Below are 25,254 nucleotides of genomic sequence, written 5' to 3'. Positions count from 1 at the left end.
GATTTTATAAAAATTTAACTAAGGTTAACTCCTTCATTCAACAGAACAAACGTTCTATGATCCCATAGGAGAAGGTGTAACCCATAGGCAAACGAAGGGGGGGTTCTGGTTGCTCGGAAACTCCCTCCTCTCATGCCCAGTGGTAGCAGCTTCTTCTACCACGTTTGCTGTGTGTGCGGATCTTAGTCCTCAATCAGTGCAGTGGACCAGAGAGTAGCTGCCAGGTAGAAGAGAGAGGAGCCATACCATGTGATGGGAGAATGTGTGCTTAGAAAGTGCAGTACTGTTTCTATTATGTTTGTGTATTTTTTTTATTATGGCATGTTTAACCTTTTTCTGACCACTTAGTTATATTATTTAACTATATTTGCTACAGCCTATACTAGAGACTAATCAATAGTGTTAAATATTTACACAGTATTCAGTGTATAAAAAGACCACTGTTTAGATTAATGTCCAGGGTTGTAACTAGGGTCCTCTGCTGCTACCCCAGACTCTTGTACTTACTCCAATGTTCTGCAGAATGAGAAATACAGTATAATCCAACTCCAATCATGGTTCAGAAAATTTTTATTTATTTATCTAAACCGTCTGTGGACAATGAAACATCATAAAAATAACTGTTTTATACAATGCTGCATTTTGAAATGTACCAGACAATTCCAGGTATAAAATGTACTGAGAATCCACAATGTCTTGCAGAGAATGATCCTGAGTTGATCCTCACTCTTCCGGCTACTGCATGGTACACTCCAGATCAGTGTCACAGTGGTGGTCGTATGTATGAACACTCAGACATCAGCAGTAACCAACTTCTAAAGTAACTGCTGATGTCACAACACCAGAGAGGAAGCTGTGCGTTATAGATGCAATACGAGGGAACAAATACTTGGTTGTATTGGAAGAGATACTAGTAGCAGGAAGGGAAAAGAGGTTAAAACATTCTCCTAAAAGTTATTAACAGCTCAAAAAAGGGGAATCCGTTGTAAAAAAAAATTAAAGTGTAGAACAAGGGACACATTTGGAAACTGGGGGAAAATACAAGGCAACCCCTACCCACCCCTCCACAGAAACAATAAAACCTGCCCCAAAAAAAGGCAGACTAGATTATAAACAAAAATGAACAACAAATTCCATGGTTCTAGGTTTGTCTACTGATAAGAAAATTACACATTATATATAACCATATAAACCTTTTGTATGATTACGAACTTATTTTAGCTCTTTTTGTAACCCTTTATGAAGGATGTTTAATGAAATATGTTTTGTATCTGTTAATGGTTTAAAATTGCCCATAAAATATGGTAACCCCAAATGGCGAACAGTGAGAGATCATGTTCCTGGGCCTTTAAGTGCTGCCACTATGAAAGTAAGAGTCCAGCCTGAGCCATACCACTGGCATGAAGTCACAGGGGTGGTCAGGAAGGAGGTAGACCTCATACACAGATTCATTCACTGGTTACTAACCCAACATGTAGCTTTTACTACAGATTCCAATTTGTCTTCTGGCTTCTCCATTACCCACATTCGGGTGCTGTGGTACGTGGGTGGTGGTCAGTTAGTAGGCAAACCTCCTGTCCTCGGGGTAGCTTAGTTTGGTCAGGTTGTCCTGGCATGCAAACTGGATCATTGAAGGAGGTCCGCACATCAGCACAAGGGGGTTTTCTGAAGGTGGTGGCAGGTGCTTCTTAATCATTTCTGCAGTGACAAATCCAACTCCGTACTTCCACCCTGGATAGCGTGTGCAACATAATAAATGGATCATAATCAACATCAAAATGTTATGTGCTGCCAAACTTGGCAAGTTTACACACAGATATAGCCTATGCGGCACTCTCATATTATAATATTACCCAGTGGTGGACCTTCTGAATGGTGGGCCCAGGTGCAAAAATATAATTTGGGCCCCCCTCCTCCACCTCAATCCAAGTTCACAATATGCCACATGGCAGTGGGTGACAGAGCAAACCAGGGGGAGGCAGAGGTTGACATAGAGGGGCATAGGGTGACAACAGAAGGTAGGGGGAGACAGAGGATGACAGCAAAAAGTAGGGAGAGGCAGTGGGTGATAGGGGCAGGTCCCTCAGGCAGAGGCACCCACCCTACTCTCTGTGCTGGGCAATTTATCTAACACTGCTCAAAATGGTCTGCAGTGGGGCCACGGATAACTCATTGCTGGTCTGGGTAGCCATGGGCCTGGTGCAAAGCACCTGCTGAACCAATGATAGTTCCGCCTCGAATATTACGTCAGTTTATCATGTTATTATCAGAGGGCAGTGGTGTTATGCACGGTAGTGGCATCATTATGTTCAGAGTAGCAATTCACCTTATAAAGAATGGCATCACAACCCTTATCCATTTTGGGTATTACAGGTTGAGTATCCCTTATCCAAATATTCCGAAATACAGAATATTCCGAAATACGGACTTTTTTGAGTGAGACTGAGATAGTGAAACCTTTGTTTTTTGATGGCTTAATGTACACAAACTTTGTTTAATACACAAAGTTATTAAAAATATTGTATTAAATGACCTTCAGGCTGTGTGTATAAGGTGTATATGAAATATAAATGAATTGTGTGAATGTAGACACACTTTGTTTAATGCACAAATTTATAAAAAATATTGGTTAAAATGACCTTCAGGCTGTGTGTATAAGGTGTGTATGAAACATAAATGCATTCTGTACTTAGACTTAGGTCCCATCACCATGATATCTCATTATGGTATGCAATTATTCCAAAATACGGAAAAATCCCATATCCAAAATTCCTCTGGTCCCAAGCGTTTTGGATAAGGGATACTCAACCTGTATTGTGGTTCCTTGTCACTATTTATGTCACATACAGACTTTACAGTGCACATGTCACAGTATACATAGGCGCAACAAGTCAATGGGTCTGGAATGGGGGGGGGGGGGGCGGAGCTTAAAGGCGGGTTACAGATGATTGATGGTCAATGGGAGAACTTGGGAACTGCTTCTCCCTCCCGCTCGCTGCCTAGAGTCTAATGATTGGGGGACTATGCAATCTCACCAGTGGGTGCAGAGCACAGCCAGATAGCAGGGTGCTTTCTGTCTATTATGTTGGCTGTGCATCCAGTTACAACTCTCCCTGCACTGTGACTGGTGAATGTTGGCTGGTTACGACCACGTCCAACACGCCATCTCATGAGAAAAACAGCACAGAACCAGTAAGTATACCAGTAAGGGTAGCTATCAGATATCTGAGGTCTGCTTTATAAATGCCAACAGAGATCTGCAATTAACAATTTAAAGTTACATAGATGAGGTCACTAGGATGCTCTCTGTATTGTAAATGGGTCACTAGACTGACCCCTGTATTGTATACAGGTCACTAGTATAGTGTATGTGTTGTATACTAGTAATTACAACCAACTCTGCCTTAGATACAGACATGTCATCATACACTGAGCGTCTATACGCAATACGACAAAAGTCGGCCAGCGCAAAGTCACCCAGAGATAGCCTAACGTTGTTTTCTGTGAACTTTGTGTGTGAATAGTCGCTCCCAGTGTACGTGAGAGACTAGGCTGTGACGTTCACCGCACAGGGATTAGTTTTACACACGTACAAAGTCACAGGCAAAGCACAACTAAACTTGCAAATAAGAAGCACATTTTGAAAAGGATGCTCGGCGCAGCCAAGTCGCACAGGACCAGGTGCCCCAAGAGAGTCAGTTTGGCGAGACTGACGCCACAGACACATCTGTACTGGTCAGGTCATGAAGGTAGAGCAGGATTACCCTGAATCAAGTCACTCAAAACTGTTGCCATCATCATGGGACTTAGCAGTAGATTTCCTAAAGCTTCTAAACAGTGGTGCTGTAGCCCATAGCAACCAAATCAGTGATGTGCTAGTACAGTGTTCCTAGTTAACAAAGCTCCTTTACGACTGCTGAAGAGACCATACTGGTAACTGTGCAGCTGCAGAGGTTGGGTGTCCTTCTAGTATGCTGGGTTTACAGCAGATCTCTGGGGACTTATACCACTGCAGCCTCTCACCTGTCTACTAATAACATAAAGTAATCCTTCCTTGTCCAGTTCTCACAGGGTTATATACGTATCATCATGTTAAACAAATACTTTTCAAGAGCAGATATTGCAACTTTTTCCTCAAAAAATTGGAGCTATTCTGTTTTCAGTAGCCCTGACAATAAGGAGAAGCAGACAGAGGAAACCACGGACTAGATAGTAAGCAAGTGGCTGGCTGCCTGTTCCGGTGTGTTCAGCCTACAAATGACATCGGGGCCTATGTATCAACAGTTTTTTGCGCTAAAAAAAATGAGATAAATCGAAATTTTCGATACTTTTCGCATTTTTTAAGTATCGTCTGTATGTATGTACGTTTTTCGATTTTATTTATCGGGTTTTTTTCTGCAAAATCTACTTCTCGCATTTTTTTTCCTAAGTTTTCAAACCTCTATTGAAAATTAATGGGAACCTTATGTATCGTTGTATTATCGTGAAAATTGTCTGAAACTTTTCATATCTTTTTTTCGCCAGCTTTTACTTCAATAGGCCATGATTGTTTTTGTAGTTCCACCTCTAAATTTACTTTTTTTTACAAAAAGAATATGCTAAAAATATCTCCCTTTATGTAAATTATACTTATATATATATTGAAGTAGTCAAAAAATCTACCAATATTTTCTATATGTTGTTTGTTTGAGATTTATATTATATACATATAAAAATTCTCATATATATATATATATATATATATATATAATATACAGTGTGTGTGTGTGTGTGTGTGTGTGTGTGTGTGTGTGTGTGTGTGTGTGTGTATAATAAGAATTTACTTACCGATAATTCTATTTCTCGGAGTCCGTAGTGGATGCTGGGGTTCCTGAAAGGACCATGGGGAATAGCGGCTCCGCAGGAGACAGGGCACAAAAAGTAAAGCTTTCCGATCAGGTGGTGTGCACTGGCTCCTCCCCCTATGACCCTCCTCCAAGCCTCAGTTAGGTACTGTGCCCGGACGAGCGTACACAATAAGGGAGGAATTTTGAATCCCGGGTAAGACTCATACCAGCCACACCAATCACACCGTACAACTTGTGATCAAACCCAGTTAACAGTATGATAACAGAGGAGCCTCTGAAAGATGGCTTCCTAAACAATAACCCGAATTAGTTAACAATAACTATGTACAATTATTGCAGATAATCCGCACTTGGGATGGGCGCCCAGCATCCACTACGGACTCCGAGAAATAGAATTATCGGTAAGTAAATTCTTATTTTCTCTATCGTCCTAGTGGATGCTGGGGTTCCTGAAAGGACCATGGGGATTATACCAAAGCTCCCAAACGGGCGGGAGAGTGCGGATGACTCTGTAGCACCGAATGAGAGAACTCCAGGTCCTCCTTAGCCAGAGTATCAAATTTGTAAAATTTTACAAACGTGTTCTCCCCTGACCACGTAGCTGCTCGGCAAAGTTGTAATGCCGAGACCCCTCGGGCAGCCGCCCAAGATGAGCCCACCTTCCTTGTGGAGTGGGCCTTTACAGATTTAGGCTGTGGCAGGCCTGCCACAGAATGTGCAAGTTGGATTGTGCTACAGATCCAACGAGCAATCGTCTGCTTAGACGCAGGAGCACCCATCTTGTTGGGTGCATACAATATAAACAACGAGTCAGATTTTCTGACTCCAGCTGTCCTTGCAATATATATTTTTAATGCTCTGACAACGTCCAGTAACTTGGAGTCCTCCAAGTCACTTGTAGCCGCAGGCACTACAATAGGCTGGTTCAGATGAAATGCTGACACCACCTTAGGGAGAAAATGCGGACGAGTCCGCAGTTCTGCCCTGTCCGAATGGAAAATCAGATATGGGCTTTTGTAAGATAAAGCTGCCAGTTCTGACACTCTCCTGGCCGAAGCCAGGGCTAGTAACATGGTCACTTTCCATGTGAGATATTTTAAATCCACCTTTTTTAGTGGTTCAAACCAATGAGATTTTAGAAATTCCAAAACCACATTGAGATCCCACGGTGCCACTGGAGGCACCACAGGAGGCTGTATATGCAGCACTCCCTTAACAAAAGTCTGGACTTCAGGAACTGAAGCCAATTCTTTTTGAAAGAAAATCGACAGGGCCGAAATTTGAACCTTAATAGATCCCAATTTGAGACCCATAGACAATCCTGATTGCAGGAAATGTAGGAATCGACCCAGTTGAAATTCCTCCGTCGGAGCACTCCGATCCTCGCACCACGCAACATATCTTCGCCAAATGCGGTGATAGTGTTGCACGGTTACTTCCTTCCTTGCTTTAATCAAAGTAGGAATGACTTCTTCCGGCATGCCTTTTTCCTTTAGGATCCGGCGTTCAACCGCCATGCCGTCAAACGCAGCCGCGGTAAGTCTTGAAACAGACAGGGACCCTGCTGAAGCAAGTCCCTCCTTAGAGGTAGAGGCCACGGATCTTCCGTGATCATCTCTTGAAGTTCCGGGTACCAAGTCCTTCTTGGCCAATCCGGAACCACTAGTATCGTTCTTACGCCTCTTTGCCGTATAATTCTCAATACTTTTGGTATGAGAGGCAGAGGAGGAAACACATACACCGACTGGTACACCCAAGGCGTTACCAGCGCGTCCACAGCTATTGCCTGCGGATCTCTTGACCTGGTGCAATACCTGTCCAGTTTTTTGTTGAGGCGAGACGCCATCATGTCCACCATTGGTCTTTCCCAACGGGTTACCAGCATGTGGAAGACTTCCGGATGAAGTCCCCACTCTCCCGGGTGAAGGTCGTGTCCGCTGAGGAAGTCTGCTTCCCAGTTGTCCACTCCCGGGATGAACACTGCTGACAGTGCTATCACATGATTCTCTGCCCAGCGAAGAATCCTTGCAGCTTCTGCCATTGCACTCCTGCTTCTTGTGCCGCCCTGTCTGTTTACATGGGCGACTGCCGTGATGTTGTCCGACTGGATCAACACCGGTTTTCCTTGAAGCAGAGGTTCTGCCTGGCTTAGAGCATTGTAGATTGCTCTTAGTTCCAGAATGTTTATGTGAAGAGACGTTTCCAGGCTCGTCCACACTCCCTGGAAGTTTCTTCCTTGTGTGACTGCTCCCCAGCCTCTCAGGCTGGCGTCCGTGGTCACCAGGATCCAATCCTGTATGCCGAATCTGCGGCCCTCCAATAGATGAGCACTCTGCAACCACCACAGAAGAGATACCCTTGTCCTTGGAGACAGGGTTATCCGCTGGTGCATCTGAAGATGCGACCCTGACCATTTGTCCAACAGATCCCTCTGGAAAATTCGTGCATGGAATCTGCCGAATGGAATTGCTTCGTAAGAAGCCACCATTTTTCCCAGGACTCTTGTGCATTGATGTACAGACACCTTTCCTGGTTTTAGGAGGTTCCTGACAAGCTCGGATAACTCCTTGGCTTTTTCCTCCGGGAGAAAAACCTTTTTCTGAACCGTGTCCAGAATCATCCCTAGGAACAGCAGACGAGTTGTCGGCATTAACTGGGATTTTGGAATATTCAGAATCCAGCCGTGCTGTTTTAGCACTTCTTGAGACAGTGCTAATCCCCTCTCTAGCTGTTCTCTGGACCTTGCCCTTATTAGGAGATCGTCCAAGTATGGGATAATTAATACGCCTTTTCTTCGAAGAAGAATCATCATCTCGGCCATTACCTTTGTAAAGACCCGAGGTGCCGTGGACAATCCGAACGGCAGCGTCTGAAACTGATAGTGACAGTTTTGTACAACGAACCTGAGGTACCCCTGGTGTGAGGGGTAAATTGGAACGTGGAGGTACGCATCCTTGATGTCCAAGGACACCATAAAGTCCCCTTCTTCCAGGTTCGCTATCACTGCTCTGAGTGACTCCATTTTGAACTTGAACTTCTTTATGTACAGGTTCAAGGACTTCAGATTTAGAATAGGTCTTACCGAGCCGTCCGGCTTCGGTACCACAAATAGAGTGGAATAATACCCCTTTCCCTGTTGTAGAAGAGGTACCTTGACTATCACCTGCTGAGAGTACAGCTTGTGAATGGCTTCCAAAACCGTCTCCCTTTCTGAGGGGGACGTTGGTAAAGCAGACTTCAGGAAACGGCGAGGCGGATCTGTCTCTAGTTCCAACCTGTACCCCTGAGATATTATCTGCAGGATCCAGGGATCTACCTGCGAGTGAGCCCACTGCGCGCTGAAATTCTTGAGACGACCGCCCACCGCCCCCGAGTCCGCTTGAGAAGCCCCAGCGTCATGCTGAGGCTTTTGTAGAAGCGGGGGAGGGCTTCTGTTCCTGGGAAGGAGCTGCCTGTTGGTGTCTCTTCCCCCTTCCTCTGCCTCGTGGCAGATATGAATATCCCTTTGCTCTCTTGTTTTTAAAGGAACGAAAGGGCTGCGGTTGAAAAGTCGGTGTCTTTTTCTGTTGGGGAGTAGCTTGAGGTAAAAAGGTGGATTTCCCGGCTGTAGCCGTGGCCACCCAATCTGATAGACCGACTCCAAATAACTCCTCCCCTTTATACGGCAAAACTTCCATATGCCGTTTTGAGTCCGCATCGCCTGACCACTGTCGCGTCCATAAACTTCTTCTGGCCGAAATGGACATAGCACTTACCCGTGATGCCAGTGTGCAGATATCCCTCTGTGCATCACGCATATAAAGAAATGCATCCTTTATTTGCTCTAAAGACAGTAAAACATTGTCCCTATCCAGGGTATCAATATTTTCAATCAGGGACTCTGACCAAGCTACTCCAGCACTGCACATCCAGGCTGTCGCTATAGCTGGTCGTAGTATAACACCTGTATGTGTGTATATACTTTTTTGGATATTTTCCATCCTCCTATCTGCTGGATCTTTAAGTGCGGCCGTCTCAGGAGAGGGTAACGCCACTTGTTTAGATAAGCGTGTGAGCGCCTTGTCCACCCTAGGAGGTGTTTCCCAGCGCGCCCTAACCTCTGACGGGAAAGGGTATAAAGCTAATAACTTCTTTGACATTAGCATCTTTTTATCGGGGGCAACCCACGCTTCATCACATACATCATTTAGTTCTTCTGATTCAGGAAAAACTATAGGTAGTTTTTTCACACCCCACATAATACCCTGTTTAGTGGTACCTGTAGTATCAGCTAAATGTAACGCCTCCTTCATTGCCAAAATCATATAACGTGTGGCCCTACTGGAAAATACGGTTGATTCGTCACCGTCGCCACTGGAATCAGTGCCTGTGTCTGGGTCTGTGTCGACCGACTGAGGCAAAGGGCGTTTTACAGCCCCTGACGGTGTTTGAGGCGCCTGGACAGGCACTAACTGATTGTCCGGCCGTCTCATGTCGTCAAACAACTGCTTTAGCGTGTTGACACTATCCCGTAATTCCATAAATAAAGGCATCCATTCTGGTGTCGACCCCCTAGGAGGTGACATCCCCATATTTGGCAATTGCTCCGCCTCCACACCAATATCGTCCTCATACATGTCGACACACACGTACCGACACACAGCAGACACACAGGGAATGCTCTTAACGAAGACAGGACCCCACTAGCCCTTTGGGGAGACAGAGGGAGAGTTTGCCAGCACACACCAAAAGCGCTATATATGACAGGGATAGCCTTATAATAAGTGCTCCCTGTATAGCTGCTTTTATAATATAATTTTTGCCACTATTTTGCCCCCCCTCTCTTGTTTTACCCTGTTTCTGTAGTGCAGTGCAGGGGAGAGACCTGGGAGCCGTCCTGACCAGCGGAGCTGTGTAAGGAAAATGGCGCTGTGTGCTGAGGAGATAGGCCCCGCCCCTTTTCCGGCGGGCTCGTCTCCCGCTCTTTAGTGTATTCTGGCAGGGGTTAAATATCTCCATATAGCCCCCGGAGGCTATATGTGAGGTATTTTTTAGCCAAATAGGTTTTCATTTGCCTCCCAGGGCGCTCCCCTCCCAGCGCCCTGCACCCTCAGTGACTGCCGTGTGAAGTGTGCTGAGAGGAAAATGGCGCACAGCTGCAGTGCTGTGCGCTACCTTTAGAAGACTGAGGAGTCTTCTGCCGCCGATTCTGGACCTCTTCATGTTTCAGCATCTGCAAGGGGGCCGGCGGCGAGGCTCCGGTGACCATCCAGGCTGTACCTGTGATCGTCCCTCTGGAGGTGATGTCCAGTAGCCAAGAAGCCAATCCATCCTGCACGCAGGTGAGTTCACTTCTTCTCCCCTAAGTCCCTCGTTGCAGTGATCCTGTTGCCAGCAGGACTCACTGTAAAATAAAAAACCTAAGCTAAACTTTCTCTAAGCAGCTCTTTAGGAGAGCCACCTAGATTGCACCCTTCTCGGCCGGGCACAAAAATCTAACTGAGGCTTGGAGGAGGGTCATAGGGGGAGGAGCCAGTGCACACCACCTGATCGGAAAGCTTTACTTTTTGTGCCCTGTCTCCTGCGGAGCCGCTATTCCCCATGGTCCTTTCAGGAACCCCAGCATCCACTAGGACGATAGAGAAATATATATATATATATGTGTGTGTGTGTGTGTGTACAGTATATAGATGTTTTGTTTGTGAGACTCTTAATAGTTCTGTTGGAAGTATACAGCACACTACTAAAGGCCAGTGGAATTTCATCTTAGTGACATGTTTATAACAATCATTAGAATAACCAATTTGACTTTGTAAAAGTTCCCTCCCCTTTCAGTTTTTTAATAAGTGTCCCATAGTAAACTAGCTATTCTTTATTGCTGTAGGTCAGGTATGTGCTGAACGCCACCAAGGAACTCACTGCACATGTCCGGCATGCGCATTTCATTCATTTTTTCGAAATGCGATAAAATGACCAAAAAAGTAGAGCGATAATTATCACATTTTTGGGCTTTTATTGCAATCACATTTTCGATAAAAAAAAAATGATACCTACTTTGAAAAAAAAAAAATTGAAAAAGTCACAAAAAACACACGATAAGTGGCAATTTTTTTTTTTTAAATCTTATCACATTTTTGATACATAGGCCCCATCATCAGGGATAATAACTGAACAATACAGGAATACGTAGGACAATCATTTAGATATTATTACCTTGCGGCGGTCGGTCCAGGGTGTACCACAGCTTAAACTGATCAGGATGCTCCTTCGCTACACTGTCCAGCTCGGCACGCAGCAGGATGTCTTCTTCAGTCTAAATGTTACGGTACAGTCACTTATTATAAATATACAGTAAATCAGGGGATAAGAAAATTTCACCTAATGATCACTTTCATTTATGGGTTTGTGCACATCCCGAGATGTTAAGGTGCCCATAAACTAGTGCGATTTTGCCTGATTTAATCAGATTCCGACACTTCGGGACGATAAATTGGATGTAAACAGGCAAATCACATGTGCTTTACCTCTGATCCCATCCGATGCGCGGTCCCGTAAGCATCGGATCGGAGCCCCTAGATCAGAAGTACTGCACTATAGATATGTCTGATCCTGCAGGCATGGCTGGGATCGCATACGATACATTGAATGCAAAAGTACTGCATACAATGTATCGTTTGCAATCCTGCCGCCCCAGGAAGTTGCCGGGCGGTTCAAGGGAAATCTTATGCGACTTCTTCCTCGGAGAAGTTGCATAAATGTATGGGTACCTTTAGTTACACACACTTATTTCCTGGGGCAGTTTTTTGGTTTCTTTTCCCAAGGGTTCTTAGTCACCTGGTTAGGGTGGATTATAGTCATCGTCCTTACATGTCACACAGATCAGACTGTACATTGAGTGTATAAGGACAGCAGGAGATAAACTCTGCCAAAACTACATAAAGCCTTTTGTATAACAAAAGAAAAACCACTATAAAGCAATGTAAAAGTTACAGGACATAGCAAAAAATAAAAGTTGTCAGAAGTAAAAAAAAAAAAAAAACAACCAAAAAAACAGACTGATAAACTCATCAACTAAGCATCACAAAGTAGCAGTAGGCATTACAAAAGGGATAGTATATACTGTAACAATACACTAAGTTACCTCTACATTACACAACAATAGTAAATAGCTGACCATGTGATGCATTCGGTTCATTAGAAACAGTCAGAAAAACTCAGTAGTTTAGTTACATATTCTGCTGCTTATGATATTATAATATTTTGGTCCCTATGGAACTGGTCATCGGTGATGTCACTACTACGGTTGTCACAGAAGCGGCAGCATGGTTAACCGCTAAGGAGAAACAGGTTTTGTTCCGTGTTTACCTGATTGGCAAAGATGAGGTAGCATTTGGTGTTGTCGCTGGGGTCCTTTGTGATGTGACGGATCAGCTGCAGCATTGGCGTAATACCTGGGGAGTACAGTAGGAGCATGATGATGTCATTGCGTCTATGCCCGTTTCCTAATACACAGCCACATTCAGTCCAGGTGATGTCATGTCAGCTGGGCGTATGTACTCTGCAGCTGATGGGAACTACTGTACAAGTCCCAATATACTCTACCAGATATTACCGGGACTTTTAGCGTGGGACAACAGCTTGAGAGTCACCGTGGCCTATGTCTGATATAGATCATGTGATTAGCTCTTATTATATATAAGAAGCTGTTAGACTGCATTCCCATTGCCCTTCCACTGGACTATGCAATATGACGAGAAACGATAGGAACATATTTATAAAGAGTTAATAATTATACACACTGGGCCTAATTCAGAGTTGCACGGGAATGCAAATACGATTCTGTAGGTTACAGAACTGGTAAATGTTAGCAAGTGAAACTGCCTCCCAGAAATGAAAAGAGCCGCCCACCTGAGCCAACGCAAACCCATTCGCAACTGTGTGCACATACGGCGTCCATACGCAACAATGGGGAACATCGACTGCTCGAGTAGGTCTATGGCTACGCAGACTGGCCACGGCAGGAACGACGCAGGCGCCATGTTTCTCTACGTACATGATCACAGCTGATGGCAGATACACACGCCCTGATAGCGGCCATGATATGTCCGTATTTTTGCTGCCACTCCCCAAATGGCTTCTTCCTGTCAATCCTCACTGCAAGCGGAATGGCAAAGGCACCTTTACACCTGCGCAGTCTGTTGACAATCGCTTATTTGCAAAAACATCAGCATTACGTGCAACTCTGAATTAGGGGGGTAATTCCAAGTTGATCACAGCAGGAATTTTGGTAGCAACTGGACAAAACCATGTGCACTGCAGGGGAGACAGATTTAACATGTGCAGAGAGAGTTAGATTTGGGTGTGGTGAGTTCAATCTGCAACCTAATTTGCAGTGTAAAAATAAAGCAGCCAGTTTTTACCCTGCACAGAAACAAAATAACCCACCCAAATCTAACTCTCTCTGCACATGTTATATCTGCCTCCCCTGCAGTGCACATGGTTTTGCCCAACTGCTAAAATAATTCCTTCTGCGATCAACTTGGAATTACCCCCATGGTTCCTAATGACGGCAAACAAATACAAATATAGTGGAAATACAACTAAAGTTTCAGTAAGAAACATCAACTGGAATAAAAACCGTAACGGTGGCTAATGTAACATACAACAGTTTTCGAAAATTACTCTGAGCTGATTGGCTGATACTTTATCACTCTTTTTTTTTTTTTTATAAGAATTTGTTTATTAGGGGGATCAGAACACAATACAAAAATACAACTGTCAAAATACAAAGATATAAAAGCAAGTGTATAAATTCGGAAAAGACAACATAGACAGCATTTTTAATATGACCAATTTTAACAATTTAAAGAGAAAGGAAAAGAGAGAGAAGGAAAGAAAAGAGAAGAAAAAGAAAGAGGATAGAAGTTATAACGAAGTAGTTGAGGTGGGCAAAGGAAAAGACCAATAGAAGAGGAACAGAAAAGGAAAAATGGGAAAAGATAGGAAGTGTGGATCCTTTGTGAAAGAGCAAAATGAAGATTGGTGAAGCCTGAAAACAGGACGACATATCAGAGAGCGAATGGGGAGGCGACTCGCTGAAGGGAGATCCATGGGGACCATACGGAGTCAAATTTTTGGGAGGAATTATTAATGATGCTAGTCATATATTCCATGTGGTACACATACCAAATACGAGCTAATATAGAATGAATGGAAGGAGCAGCTGCACGTTTCCAGTCCATCGCAATTTGACAGGTGGTCGCAGAAACCACATGACGCATCAATTGGTTTTGGTGTCTGAATAAAGTTGGGATATATAATGGCAGAAGAAAAAAAACTTAGGGTCGTACGGAAAAGGCATTTGTAATAGAGCTGTTATGTAGGCAATAACATCTTTCCATAGCATAACTATTTTAGGGCAGGACCACCATATATGTATGAAGGAGCCTTCTGCATCGCAACCCTTCCAACACCTGTCAGAAGAACCAGGATAAATTTTGCAAAGTCTAGAAGGTACATGGGCCTAATTCAGACCTGATCGCTAGGGTGAGGGGGAATTTGGTGTCCAGGGGAGCAATCGCATGTGCAGGAGAGCTGCACAAACAGAAGTTTGTGCAGTCTCTGCCCAGCCCAGGACTCACTCTTCCAGTGCGATGATCGGGGCCGGAGCGGACGTCAGCAACCCTCCCTTCAAATGCCTGGTCCCTCCTGCGTTTCTCCGGACACTCCCTGAAAATAGTCAGTTGCCACCCACAAACGCCCTCTTCCTGTCAGTCACCTTGCAATCGCCCATGCGATCGCTTTTTACACCCATCCCGTCGGGATGCACCGTTGCCTGGTGCAGTCATACGACGTGCCGGCACATTGCGGTGCATACGCATGCGCAGTACAGACCCGAACGCACAGCAGCGATCGGGTCCGAATTAGGCCCACAGTACCATCTGTAAAGTAATTTGTAAGTATTCTCTTTTAATCTTAACGCATATAGAACTAGAGGCAGCGTTGGCCGAAATCTCTGTCCACTCGTCCTCAGCCAGGGTAGTGCGAAGGTCCGATTCCCAAGCCGTCTCGTAGGAGGTAGGCTGGGGAGAGGGGGGGGGGGGGGGGAAGGGTCATCAGTAAGTAATGTGTATATAAGAGAAATCAGACTTCTAGTGGAAGAACGTCTAAGGCACAATGCCTCAAAAGCAGCCAGTGGCCGTTTGGTAATACTTGGGTGCACAGTAGAGTGAAAATGTCTAATTTGGAGGAACTGAATTTTTTTTTTTTAGTGGGGATAGATATAGCCTCCTGAACTTGAGAAAATTGGGGAAAATTTGCGTTTGTGGCGATATCATTAAGAAACAGTATGCCCCTGTTCTTCCACGGGAGGAATGATGTATTGTGCATACCCGGAGGAAAAGCAGGGTTATGTAGGAGAGGCACAATCAGAGATAGAGTGGGGGTTAGGCTGTATTTTTTGTTTGCAGAGTCCCAAACAGATAAGGCGCGGGAGATGATGGGGTGGGAGACTACAATTTTGGTCCGGTTGGACCTCGGGATCCACAGAGGGGAGGAGAGCCTCAATATCAGTCCAGACCTTCCGTGCAGTACTTTATCCCTCTTTATCCGTCTCCACTTTATCACTTTTTAAGGCTTAATATATTTGGGCCTGTTTATGTTCTGGCAAATTTCCATGCAGTCTGATTCTTTACCACCAGGGGTCACCAGGCCTACTCTGCCTGGTCTGTTCTATGGTCAGTTGTTTACTATAAATTACAATTACAGTTTAAGCTGGGTACACGCTAGACAATATATCGTGTGGTTCAGCGGACCGGACCGATATATCATACACATCATCTGGTGTGTATGGACTATTACGTGCTAGCGCGGGTATCATTACATCAGTCATCCCATCGGCTAACAACCACATCATCAACAGCAGTTGTGGGGAACCTTTGGCACTCCAGCTGTTGTTGAACTACACATCCCAGCATGCCCTGCTACAGTTTTAGCATGGCCACATAGGAAAACTATAGCAGGGCATGATGGGATGTGTAGTTCAACAATAGCTGGAGAGCCAAAGGTTCCCCATCACTGGTCTAGAGTGTCCCCAGCTTTACATCAGCAGGGCATACACTATACAATTATCTGGAAGACCATCTGTCCTATCTGGCTGGTTGGAATCAAAATGCGGTAATGGATGAGAGTAAATGACAATAAGCAATTTGCTCCCAAACACTGCAAAACAGACAAAACGGTCGTTCAGATAAATTTCTAAAATCACAGATTTAACCAATTTGTCTGAAAGAGTTTTTGTCCGTTTTCCGTTTTAATTTCTCTCATCCATTACCAGATTTTAATTTCAACCAGCCAGATCTGGGAGATGATCTACCAGATAATTGTATAGAGGGTGTCCAGCCTTGTGGTGCCCACACACTTGTGAGATACCTGGTACAACCCTTTGATTTCGACTGCATCGGTGCATTTAATCGCAGGATTGTATGCACATCGAATGTGTCCCCCGATGCGATGCACGGGCACGCTGGTTGAATCTCGCATCTCAGGATCTTATATGCTGCACTTAATATTTATCGGATCACACGTGCGATCGCATGCTGTTTTTACCACATTTGATTTATGGCACTGTGATGTGCGATCTATGAGGTATTTAGCTCACTTCCTGGACACTCCCTTCTACCCACTGTGCACAGGGTACAGGATACAGATAGCCCAGCCCTCTACGCAAATTTCAACAGATCTCACAGATAAATCTGGTGTGCTTTGGGCAGCATGCTATGCGATCCCATTCGATCACCCGATTTCTGGTCGCAAGTGGCATGCGATAAATCACATGATTGTATGCGCATCGAATGCACCAAAAGGCACTTTCAATGCCATTTATCGCACAGGGAGCTTCAAGGGAAATCGAAGCGCGATATAGCACAAGTGTATGGGCACCATTAGACCTGCCTATTTCAGTCTGCCAGCTTTCACTGCCGGTCTCTGATGTTCTGCATTGTTGCATGCCTGCCATGTGCTTTGTTGGACTCAATTCTCTGAACGGGTGTAGTATGGTATGAAGGCGGCCGGGCTCCCGGCGACCAGCATACCAGCGCCGGGAGCCCGACCGCCGGCATACCGACAGCGTGGCGAGCGCAAATGAGTCCCTTGCGGGCACGGTGGCGCGCTACGCGTGCCACGCTATTTATTCTCCCTCCAAGGGGGTCGTGGACCCACACGAGGGAGAAAATCTGTCGGTATGCCGGCGCCGGGATCCCGACAGTCGGCAACCTGAAGACCACCCCTCTGAACTGTGGCTCAGCCATGCTCCACAGCATTTAGTATACCTGCATGTTCCTATGGTATTTGCCAAGTGTTTTCCGAATAAGTCGACATTATGCCATCGGCATTCTAAATGCCACCATAGTAACTACAAACCCACCAAAGGGCCACCCTTAATCCTGTGAAGAGGTGCAATCATAGTACTGCCTGATGATATCCCTGGATAGTTATTATATTTATGTATGATCATGCTGGGGCTAGGACATGCTGCTGTATGCTAAACAGTTATACAATGTGTAGATGGTTATTACGGGCATGGTGCAGGTTTATCTGGTGATAAGATCAGGACAAGGACAATCTCACAGGGCTACGTGCAATATCACAGAGCCGGAATGTGTTGCTCAGGACCTTTGACCTTATATAAACATGGCAGTGCTGTGTACTAGCCTCTGCCTCACCTTGTGTAAAGCTTCTGCTGTTTGTGAGCCAGTAATCATTTAGCTGCTATACTGTGAGTGTATCACTCCAGAGACAATGTAATGTCCACACCGCTCCATAGAGAGTAATTATTTATTAACAGTTTCTTATATAGCGCAGCAAATTCCGCTGCACTTTACAAGCAAATAGTGTAATTAGGGTCTATTCATGAAGCAGTGAAAAGAGTGGAGAAGTGAGCCTGTAGTGAAGTTGCCCATGGCAACCAATTAGCTGCTCCGTAGAATTGTATATTATGCAAATTATAAATGTTACTTCAATGCTGATTGGTTGCCATGGGCAACTTCTCCACTGGCTCACTTCTCCACACTTTTCACTGCTTCATCGATAGACCCCAAAATGTACTCCACGTCTTATGGTGCCCATACACTTGTGAGATAATCGGTGCTAACCTTCGATTTTGACCGCATCTGTGAGAGAAATCGAAGGATTGTATGCACATTTTAGGTACCTTGCGATGCGATGCGCAGGCACGCTGGTTGAATCTCACGTCTCAAGATAGTATGTGCTGCACTTAATATTTATCGAATCGCAGTGCGATCGCATGTGTTTTTAAAACACATGCTATATATCGCACTGCGATGTGCGATGGGCACCCGCCGGGAGCGGCCAGAGGCCGCTTCCACTCGGCGGTGAAGTGCCCATCACGTGATTACCATGCGATCTATCGCATGATCGCATGGTAATCACTTTGGCAGTTCAGGTGCGATTTCATCGCACCTGAACTGCCGGTGGGATGCCCCGTGATGTTGCGTTGCGGGGCATCGCACAAGTGTATGGGCACCATAAAACTTACTTTCCCTAGGATATGGATTATTTCTCTTTAATTATTATGTGCTATAAACCTAAAATGTGTCTAAGAGCTTTTCTGTCTTTTTCTGGTCAAACTGCAGCTTTAAAAAAAGACAGACATTGTTTCCCCTGCACCCTGAATGATAACATAGCCATAGCATGCTGGTGTTTTGGGGTGCCACACCCTGCACCTAGATATAGCGCTTCGGACCCCAAATATACAGAGACGTCTTGATGCGGCTTTGGGGCTTATTCACACATTTGTGCAAATATGTGTAACCAAGATCTCTGAATTCTAATATTATGTGGGATTTATATCTGGTTACTGTTATCATTTAGGGTGCTGGGGGAAACAATGTCTCTCATTTTTTCTTGCTTAGAAATACCCCTCTCTTTCGAGCACCTGAATAATATCATTAAGCTGATTGAGCATCTATCATTATATATAACAAACTGCAGCTTTGCCAGGAGCAGGGCAGAGGTAAGTGATATCACAGAACAGTGTAATGATGGTGACAGCAAATTGCAGCTCTCATTAGTCATTGCAAATGTACATCTTATAGCAGAACTAATTAGGTACTACAATGCTGGGGCTTCAGGAAGGATAACCTCGCTCGCAGATGTGCAAGCAAAAAAGAGCAACGTTTTCCCCCCATCCGTCACTACCCACAGGGTTCACTACGATATGCCGGCGGCCGGGCTCCCGGCGACCAGCATACCGGCGCTGGGAGCCCGACCGCCGGCTTAGCGACAGTGTGGCGAGCGCAAATGAGCCCCTTGCGGGCTTGCTGCGCTCGCCACGCTACGGGCACGGTGGCGCGCCACACTATTTTATTCTCCCTCCAGGGGGGTCGTGGACCCCCACGAGGGAGAATAAGTGTCGGTATGCCGGCTGTCGGGCTCCCGGCGCCGGTATGCTGGTCGCCGGGAGCCCGACCGCCGGCATACTGAAGACCACCCCTACCCACAATGTACACTTCATTGAATCTGTTCCTTTCAGTCTCGCCCCTTTCATATCACCACCAAGCTGCTTGTAGATAACTAACAGTAACAATTATTACTCAACAGGAGGCCATCCATTCTTGAATTCCTCAAACCAAAGCTCACTGGTACATCACTGTAATAGGATAGAAATATGTTTGGACCTAAATGTAATGACATTTGATACGGGAATTATTCTCCAGAAGGGTGCCACCTGCTGGGCATGGAGTATTCCAGAAGCGGTTTGTTAGAGATGTAATGTATTCTACTGCAAACCACCACTTATGGGGGATCGTGACATTATTGCCCAGATTTATCAAGCTTTGGAGAGTGATAAATAGCATGGTGATAAAGTACCAACCAATCAGCTCCTGTCATTTTTCAAACACAGCCTGTAACATGGCAGTTAGGAGCTGATTGGCTGGTACTCTATCACCGTCCTATTTATCACTCTCCAGGGCTTGACAAATCTGGACCTATGTATCTAAAACAATTAAACACTGACACCTTTGGATCCCAGAACAATGAAACCCTGAAAATGTAGGGCCCCAGAACAATGGAAGCATGACAATTTAGGGCCCCAGATCAATGGATAACAGACAATAAGGATTGCAGAAGAGTGGAACACTAAAAATGATGTGGACTAGAACAATGGAACACTGACAGGTTAGGTTTCCAGAACAATGGAACAGCTCCGGCTTCCGGCTCTGTTATTGTGCGCTATGGGAGAGACGTCATCACGTCTTTACCATAGTGCAGAGGAGCGGACGCCAGAAGGACTGAAGCGGTAGGACGCGGGAGCGGGGCTTGTTGAGTATGGTGTGTTGTTGTTGGTGTTTTTTTTTATTTTATATGTGTGAGTGCTTCTACTGGGGGCATTACTACTGGGGGCAAACTACAAGTGGGCAAGCTACAGGGGTGCTAAACTACTGACGGCATAACTACAGGGGCTAAACTACTGGGGGCATTACTACTTGGGGACTAAACTACAGGGGGGCTAAACTACAGGGGGGCATTACTACTAGGGGAATTACTACAAGGGGGCAAACTACAAGGGGGCTAAACTACTGGGGGCATAACTACAAGGGGGCTAAACTACTGGGGGCATTACTACTTGGGGGCAAACTAAAAGGGGGCATTACTACTGGGGGCTAAACTACTGGGTGCAAACTACAAGGGGGCTAACTACTGGGGGCAAACTACAGGGGGGAATTACTACTGGGGGCATAACTACAGGGGCATTACTACTTGGGAGCATTACTACTGGGGGCAAACTACAGGGGGGGCTAAACTAAACTACTGGGGGCATTACTACTTGGGGGCTAAACTACTTGGGGACTAACCTACAAGGGGGCATTACTACTGGGGGGCATTACTACAGGGGCTAAAGTACTGGGGGCATAACTTCCTGGGGGCTTAACTACTTTGGGGCAAACTACAGGGGGCATTACTACTGGGGGCAAACTACAAGGGGGCAAAGTACTGGGGGCAAACTACAAGACGGCATTACTACTTGGGGGCAAACTACAGGGGGGCTAAATTACAGGGGGGCTAAACTACAGGGGGGCAAACTACAGGGGGGCATAACTACAGGGGGCATAACTACAGGGGGCATAACTACAGGGGCATTACTACTTGGGGGCATTACTACTGGGGGCAAACTACAGGGGGGCATTACTACTTGGGGGCTAAATGACAGGGGGGCTAAACTACAAGGGGGCAAACTACTGTGGGACATTACTACTGGGGGGCATTACTACAGGGGCCAAAGTACTGGGGGCATAACTACAGGGGCTAAAGTACTGGGGGCAAACTACAAAGCGGCTAACTTCAAGGTGGCATTACTACATGGGGGCATTACTACTGGGGGCATTACTACAAGCAGGCAAAAAAACTACTAGCGGCATAACTGCTAGGGGCATAACTACGGGGGACTAAACTACTGGGGGCATAACTGCAGCAGTAAAACTACTGGGGGCATTACTACTGGGGGCAAACTACATGGGGGCTAAACAACAGGGGCTGAACTACTGGGGGCATACCTCCAGGGTCTAAACTACAGGGGTCATTACCACTAGGGGCTAAACTACAGGGGGGGCTAAACTGCATGGGGAAAACTACATGAGGGCTAAACTACTGGGGGCATTACCACTGGGAGGCAAAACTAAAGGGGGGGGGGGTAAACTACTGGGGTCATAACTGCAGTGGCATTACCACTGGGGGCTAAACTACTGGGGCATAACTACAGGGTCATAACTACTGGGGCTAAATGACTGGGGGCATTACTACGGACGACATTGCTACTGGGGGCAATACTACACAGTGGCATTACCAGTAATGGCATTACTAATGGGGGCACTACTAATGAGGGCATTGTAAAGGGGGCACTTAATAAGGAGCATCACTCCTGGGGACATAAGGGGCACTACTACTGGGGGAATTGCATAAGGGGCACCACTACTATGGGCCCTATATAAGGGGCACTACCACTGTGGGCACTACCAGTACAGTGGACATGGCATAAGGAGCACTACTACTGTAGGCATTGTATAAGGGGCGCTATTGCTGTGGGCATTATGTGTATTACGGGGTGCTACTACTGTGGGCATTATGTGTATTAGGGGTGCTACTACTGTGGGCATTATATGTATTAGGGGTGCTACCCCTAGTACATATAAATACATTAGAGAGCGTACAAAGAAGGGCAACTAAAATGATGCATGGCCTACATCACAAAACTTACCCGGAAAGGCTAAAAGATCTTAACATGTATAGTTTGAAGGAGAGAAGGAGGGAAACATTCTTCAAAGGAAGAGAAGTATTAGAACTCAAGGACATGCACTAAGACTGGACGGAGGTAGGTTCAGGGGAAATTTAAGGAAAAATTACTTCACAGAAAGGGTAGTGGATAAGTTTAATAGCCTCCCATCAGAGGTGGTAGAGGCTAAGACTAGAGCAATTTAAACATGCTTGGGATAGGCATATTAATATCCTTACAAAGAATTAAGGTTCAAAAAGGGTTGAGATTGCCTAAAGGATTAAAAAAAGGGGCAGACTAGATGGCCAAGTGGTTCTTATCTGCCGTCAAATTCTATGTTTCTATGTTACCACTGTGGGCATTATTACTATTGTGACCATGCCCCCTTTTTGGGGCGCGCGCCGCTTTGTTACATAGGCGCCGGGGGTGGGGGGGTGGGGAGGGGGAGTTCCACCACCTCTCTAGGACCACTTTAAGCACTGCCTTTAACACATATATAGAATGTACCAATATGTTTTCGGCACAGATAACACCCATTGCTAGGATCAGAATGTCCCAGACGCATGGGCACCATTCCAGAGCCGAGCCTTATTGCCTTATTCCCTATCGTATCCTAAATGTGTAACTATATATGGTGTGATGTGATTTGTTGGTTCAGGTAATCTGCCTAGTGACTGTAAATGCATAAAATCCATGTATAAACATATGCTGGGGGTCAGTTCTGCATTGGCATGACCTGTCCTCATGCAGCATGAGGTTATCCTTCTACACGAGCATCTCTACATGTATGGGTTGGGTACAGGACACCAGCAGTGAGGATGGCGGCATTCAGAATACCGACACCAGCATCCTGACTGCTAAAATCCTGACAGGGGCCAGAAACTAAACTAACCCTAATCCTACTCCTCCCTTCCGGCAGCTTAACCCTAACCCCCGGCAGCCTAACCCTAACACTCCCCGGCATACTTATGTTCAGGATTCCGGCTGTCGGGATTCTGACAGGTGTCAGGATTCCGGCACCAACCTTCTGACCGCCGGGATCCCACTATATCCCTTATGTATATGTATTTAATTGGATATCTTTTAATAAAATACCTTTCTTTTGCTTTTCAAACTGTTTGGACATTTATATTTTATATTTGGATCAAATATTATATATATCAGATTGTTCAGATTAAAGAGCACAACACTGTATTGTTTTTGTACAACTCAATTTGTTCACATCTAGGTCATCCAATTATTAAATAGAAAGGTTCAAGCCAGGGATATACTGAAGCCATACTTTAGGGTATTACCATGACCACTGTAGACCAGAGCTGGCCCCATTCAAAGCTATGAGGTTATTACTTTAGCATCCATCACATTTGTGTCGTCAGGCAGGTAGAAAGACCTGGCTTCAGGAACTGCTTGGGGCTTGAGGCCTGGTAGGTTAGACCTGTGTCACATGGGCAGGGATCTGGCCAATTACATATCAGCTAGCATTTGAACATTATAACAACTTATCTCCTGCTGCAGAAATACCTGGATCACCTTTCTCCTGACCTGACATGGACCTCTATTGTTTTGGAGACAGCTAGAAGTTCTGATTAAGCATTGGATTATATTATCTTCATATTGTAGACTGAGCTACTATATACATATACAACAGGTGTGTGACAAGACATTAAGGAGCAATAAAGATCTGTAACTAATAAGAACCAATTAGACTGATATAACATCATACAATGGGGTAAATGTACTAAGATGGTCGTTCTATTTAAGATGGGATGTTGCCCATAGCAACCAATCAGATTCCAGGTATTATCTTCTAGAAGGGTCTAGATAAAGGAGAAGTAGAATCTGATTGGTTGCTATGGGCAATATCCCATCTTAAATAGAACTCCCATCTTAGTAAATTTACCCCAATGTATCTTCTTAAACCAACGCCGGGCGCTGAACTTTATACATATTTTGGCTTTGCAAGTGGATGTGCAAATATTAGTTTTGAAGATTTAAGTCACTATTTTATATGTCCGAGAAAGTCATATAAACAGGTTTAATTATTAGGGGTGTTACCAGCTATACAGCATTAACAAAGCAGCTCTATGTTATCGGTGCTTACCAGTCCCTCCAGCCATCATCGCAATGTGTTTTGTGGACTTTATCTGCGGCTCTGACTTTTTATCTGGTCTGATTGCAAATTTACCTTAAAAAAAACAAAAAAACAAAACAAAAAAAAAACCGAGTAATTAATGAGACATACAAGGGATGGATTCAATTAGCTGTAGTTAATTACCGCGGGCTTATTGATCTGCCAGGTCTATTCAATTAGAACCTGTGGCAGCCCGCGATCATCCCACAGGCTGTAGTTAGCGGCTACCACCCTTTTCCCAGTGTGGTAAATTAACACATGTAATAGCTGTAAGTACCTGTGAAAAGTCCCAAACTTTCCCTAATTTTACAGGGAAAGTCCCAAATTTCCCAGGGCCTTATATGAATGCAATTTACTAAAGATCAGTTTAGCACAGTATCCTGTCTATAGATACACTAAAAAGGTCTATGGTCAATAGACATTAGGTCGACAGGGTCAAAAGGTCGACATGTAAAATGTAGACAGTTCATAATGTCGACAGGGTCAAAATGTTGACATGAAAATGGTCGCCACACATTGGGGTTGTTTTTCCCCCCAACTTTATCATACTGTACCAACCATGTGGACTATGATTGGGAATAGCAACCTGCACCTTGCACAAAGCATGGCAAGCGGTACACTTATGGGGCTTGTTATGGCATAAAAGTGACTACATACCCACAAAAAGAAAAAAAAAAGTGTCTTCCTTTTTGTGTGTTGACCGTTTCCATGTCGACATTTTGACCCTGTCGACTTAGTAACATGTGCCAAGGCAGTTGCAGCGAAGTGAAGCACCTTGCCTGCAGCATGGCGAGAGAAGCGAGCCATGCAAGGCAACTTGGTGCACTAAGTGGGGTTTCCAGTGACTTCACGGAATACACACCAAGAAAAACCTTTTCCTGTGTCAACCTTTTTCCACATCGACCTTTTGTGTGTCGACCTAGTGACTATCAGACTTTTCCAAGTCGACCCTATGATCCACACCCGCTAGGACTGTAGTTCCACAGCTGTTTGGGGGCCTCATGGTG

The 25,254-nt window shown here is 45.2% G+C and overlaps 1 protein-coding gene across 2 annotated transcripts in view; it reads right to left on the bottom strand.

The window, feature by feature from the left end:
• Positions 1 to 552: 552 nt before the first annotated feature.
• LOC134968917 (NADH-cytochrome b5 reductase 2) overlaps positions 553 to 25,254 on the bottom strand; it is a 77,747-nt gene continuing 53,045 nt past the window's right edge. For both annotated transcript variants that reach the window (XM_063944494.1, XM_063944495.1), the window contains 4 exons: positions 24,218 to 24,301; positions 12,192 to 12,277; positions 11,040 to 11,139; positions 553 to 1,731 (listed from right to left, as the gene is read on the bottom strand). In XM_063944494.1, coding sequence (XP_063800564.1) covers positions 1,559 to 1,731; positions 11,040 to 11,139; positions 12,192 to 12,277; positions 24,218 to 24,301 — 443 coding nt within the window. In that variant the 3' untranslated portion in view covers positions 553 to 1,558. The remainder of the gene's footprint in view (positions 1,732 to 11,039; positions 11,140 to 12,191; positions 12,278 to 24,217; positions 24,302 to 25,254) is intronic.

The sequence above is a fragment of the Pseudophryne corroboree genome, chromosome 11, assembly GCF_028390025.1.
Source record: "Pseudophryne corroboree isolate aPseCor3 chromosome 11, aPseCor3.hap2, whole genome shotgun sequence".
NCBI classification, from domain to species: domain Eukaryota; kingdom Metazoa; phylum Chordata; class Amphibia; order Anura; family Myobatrachidae; genus Pseudophryne; species Pseudophryne corroboree.
Note: the sequence above shows the minus strand (reverse complement) of the source record. Positions and strands in the feature narration are given on the sequence as shown.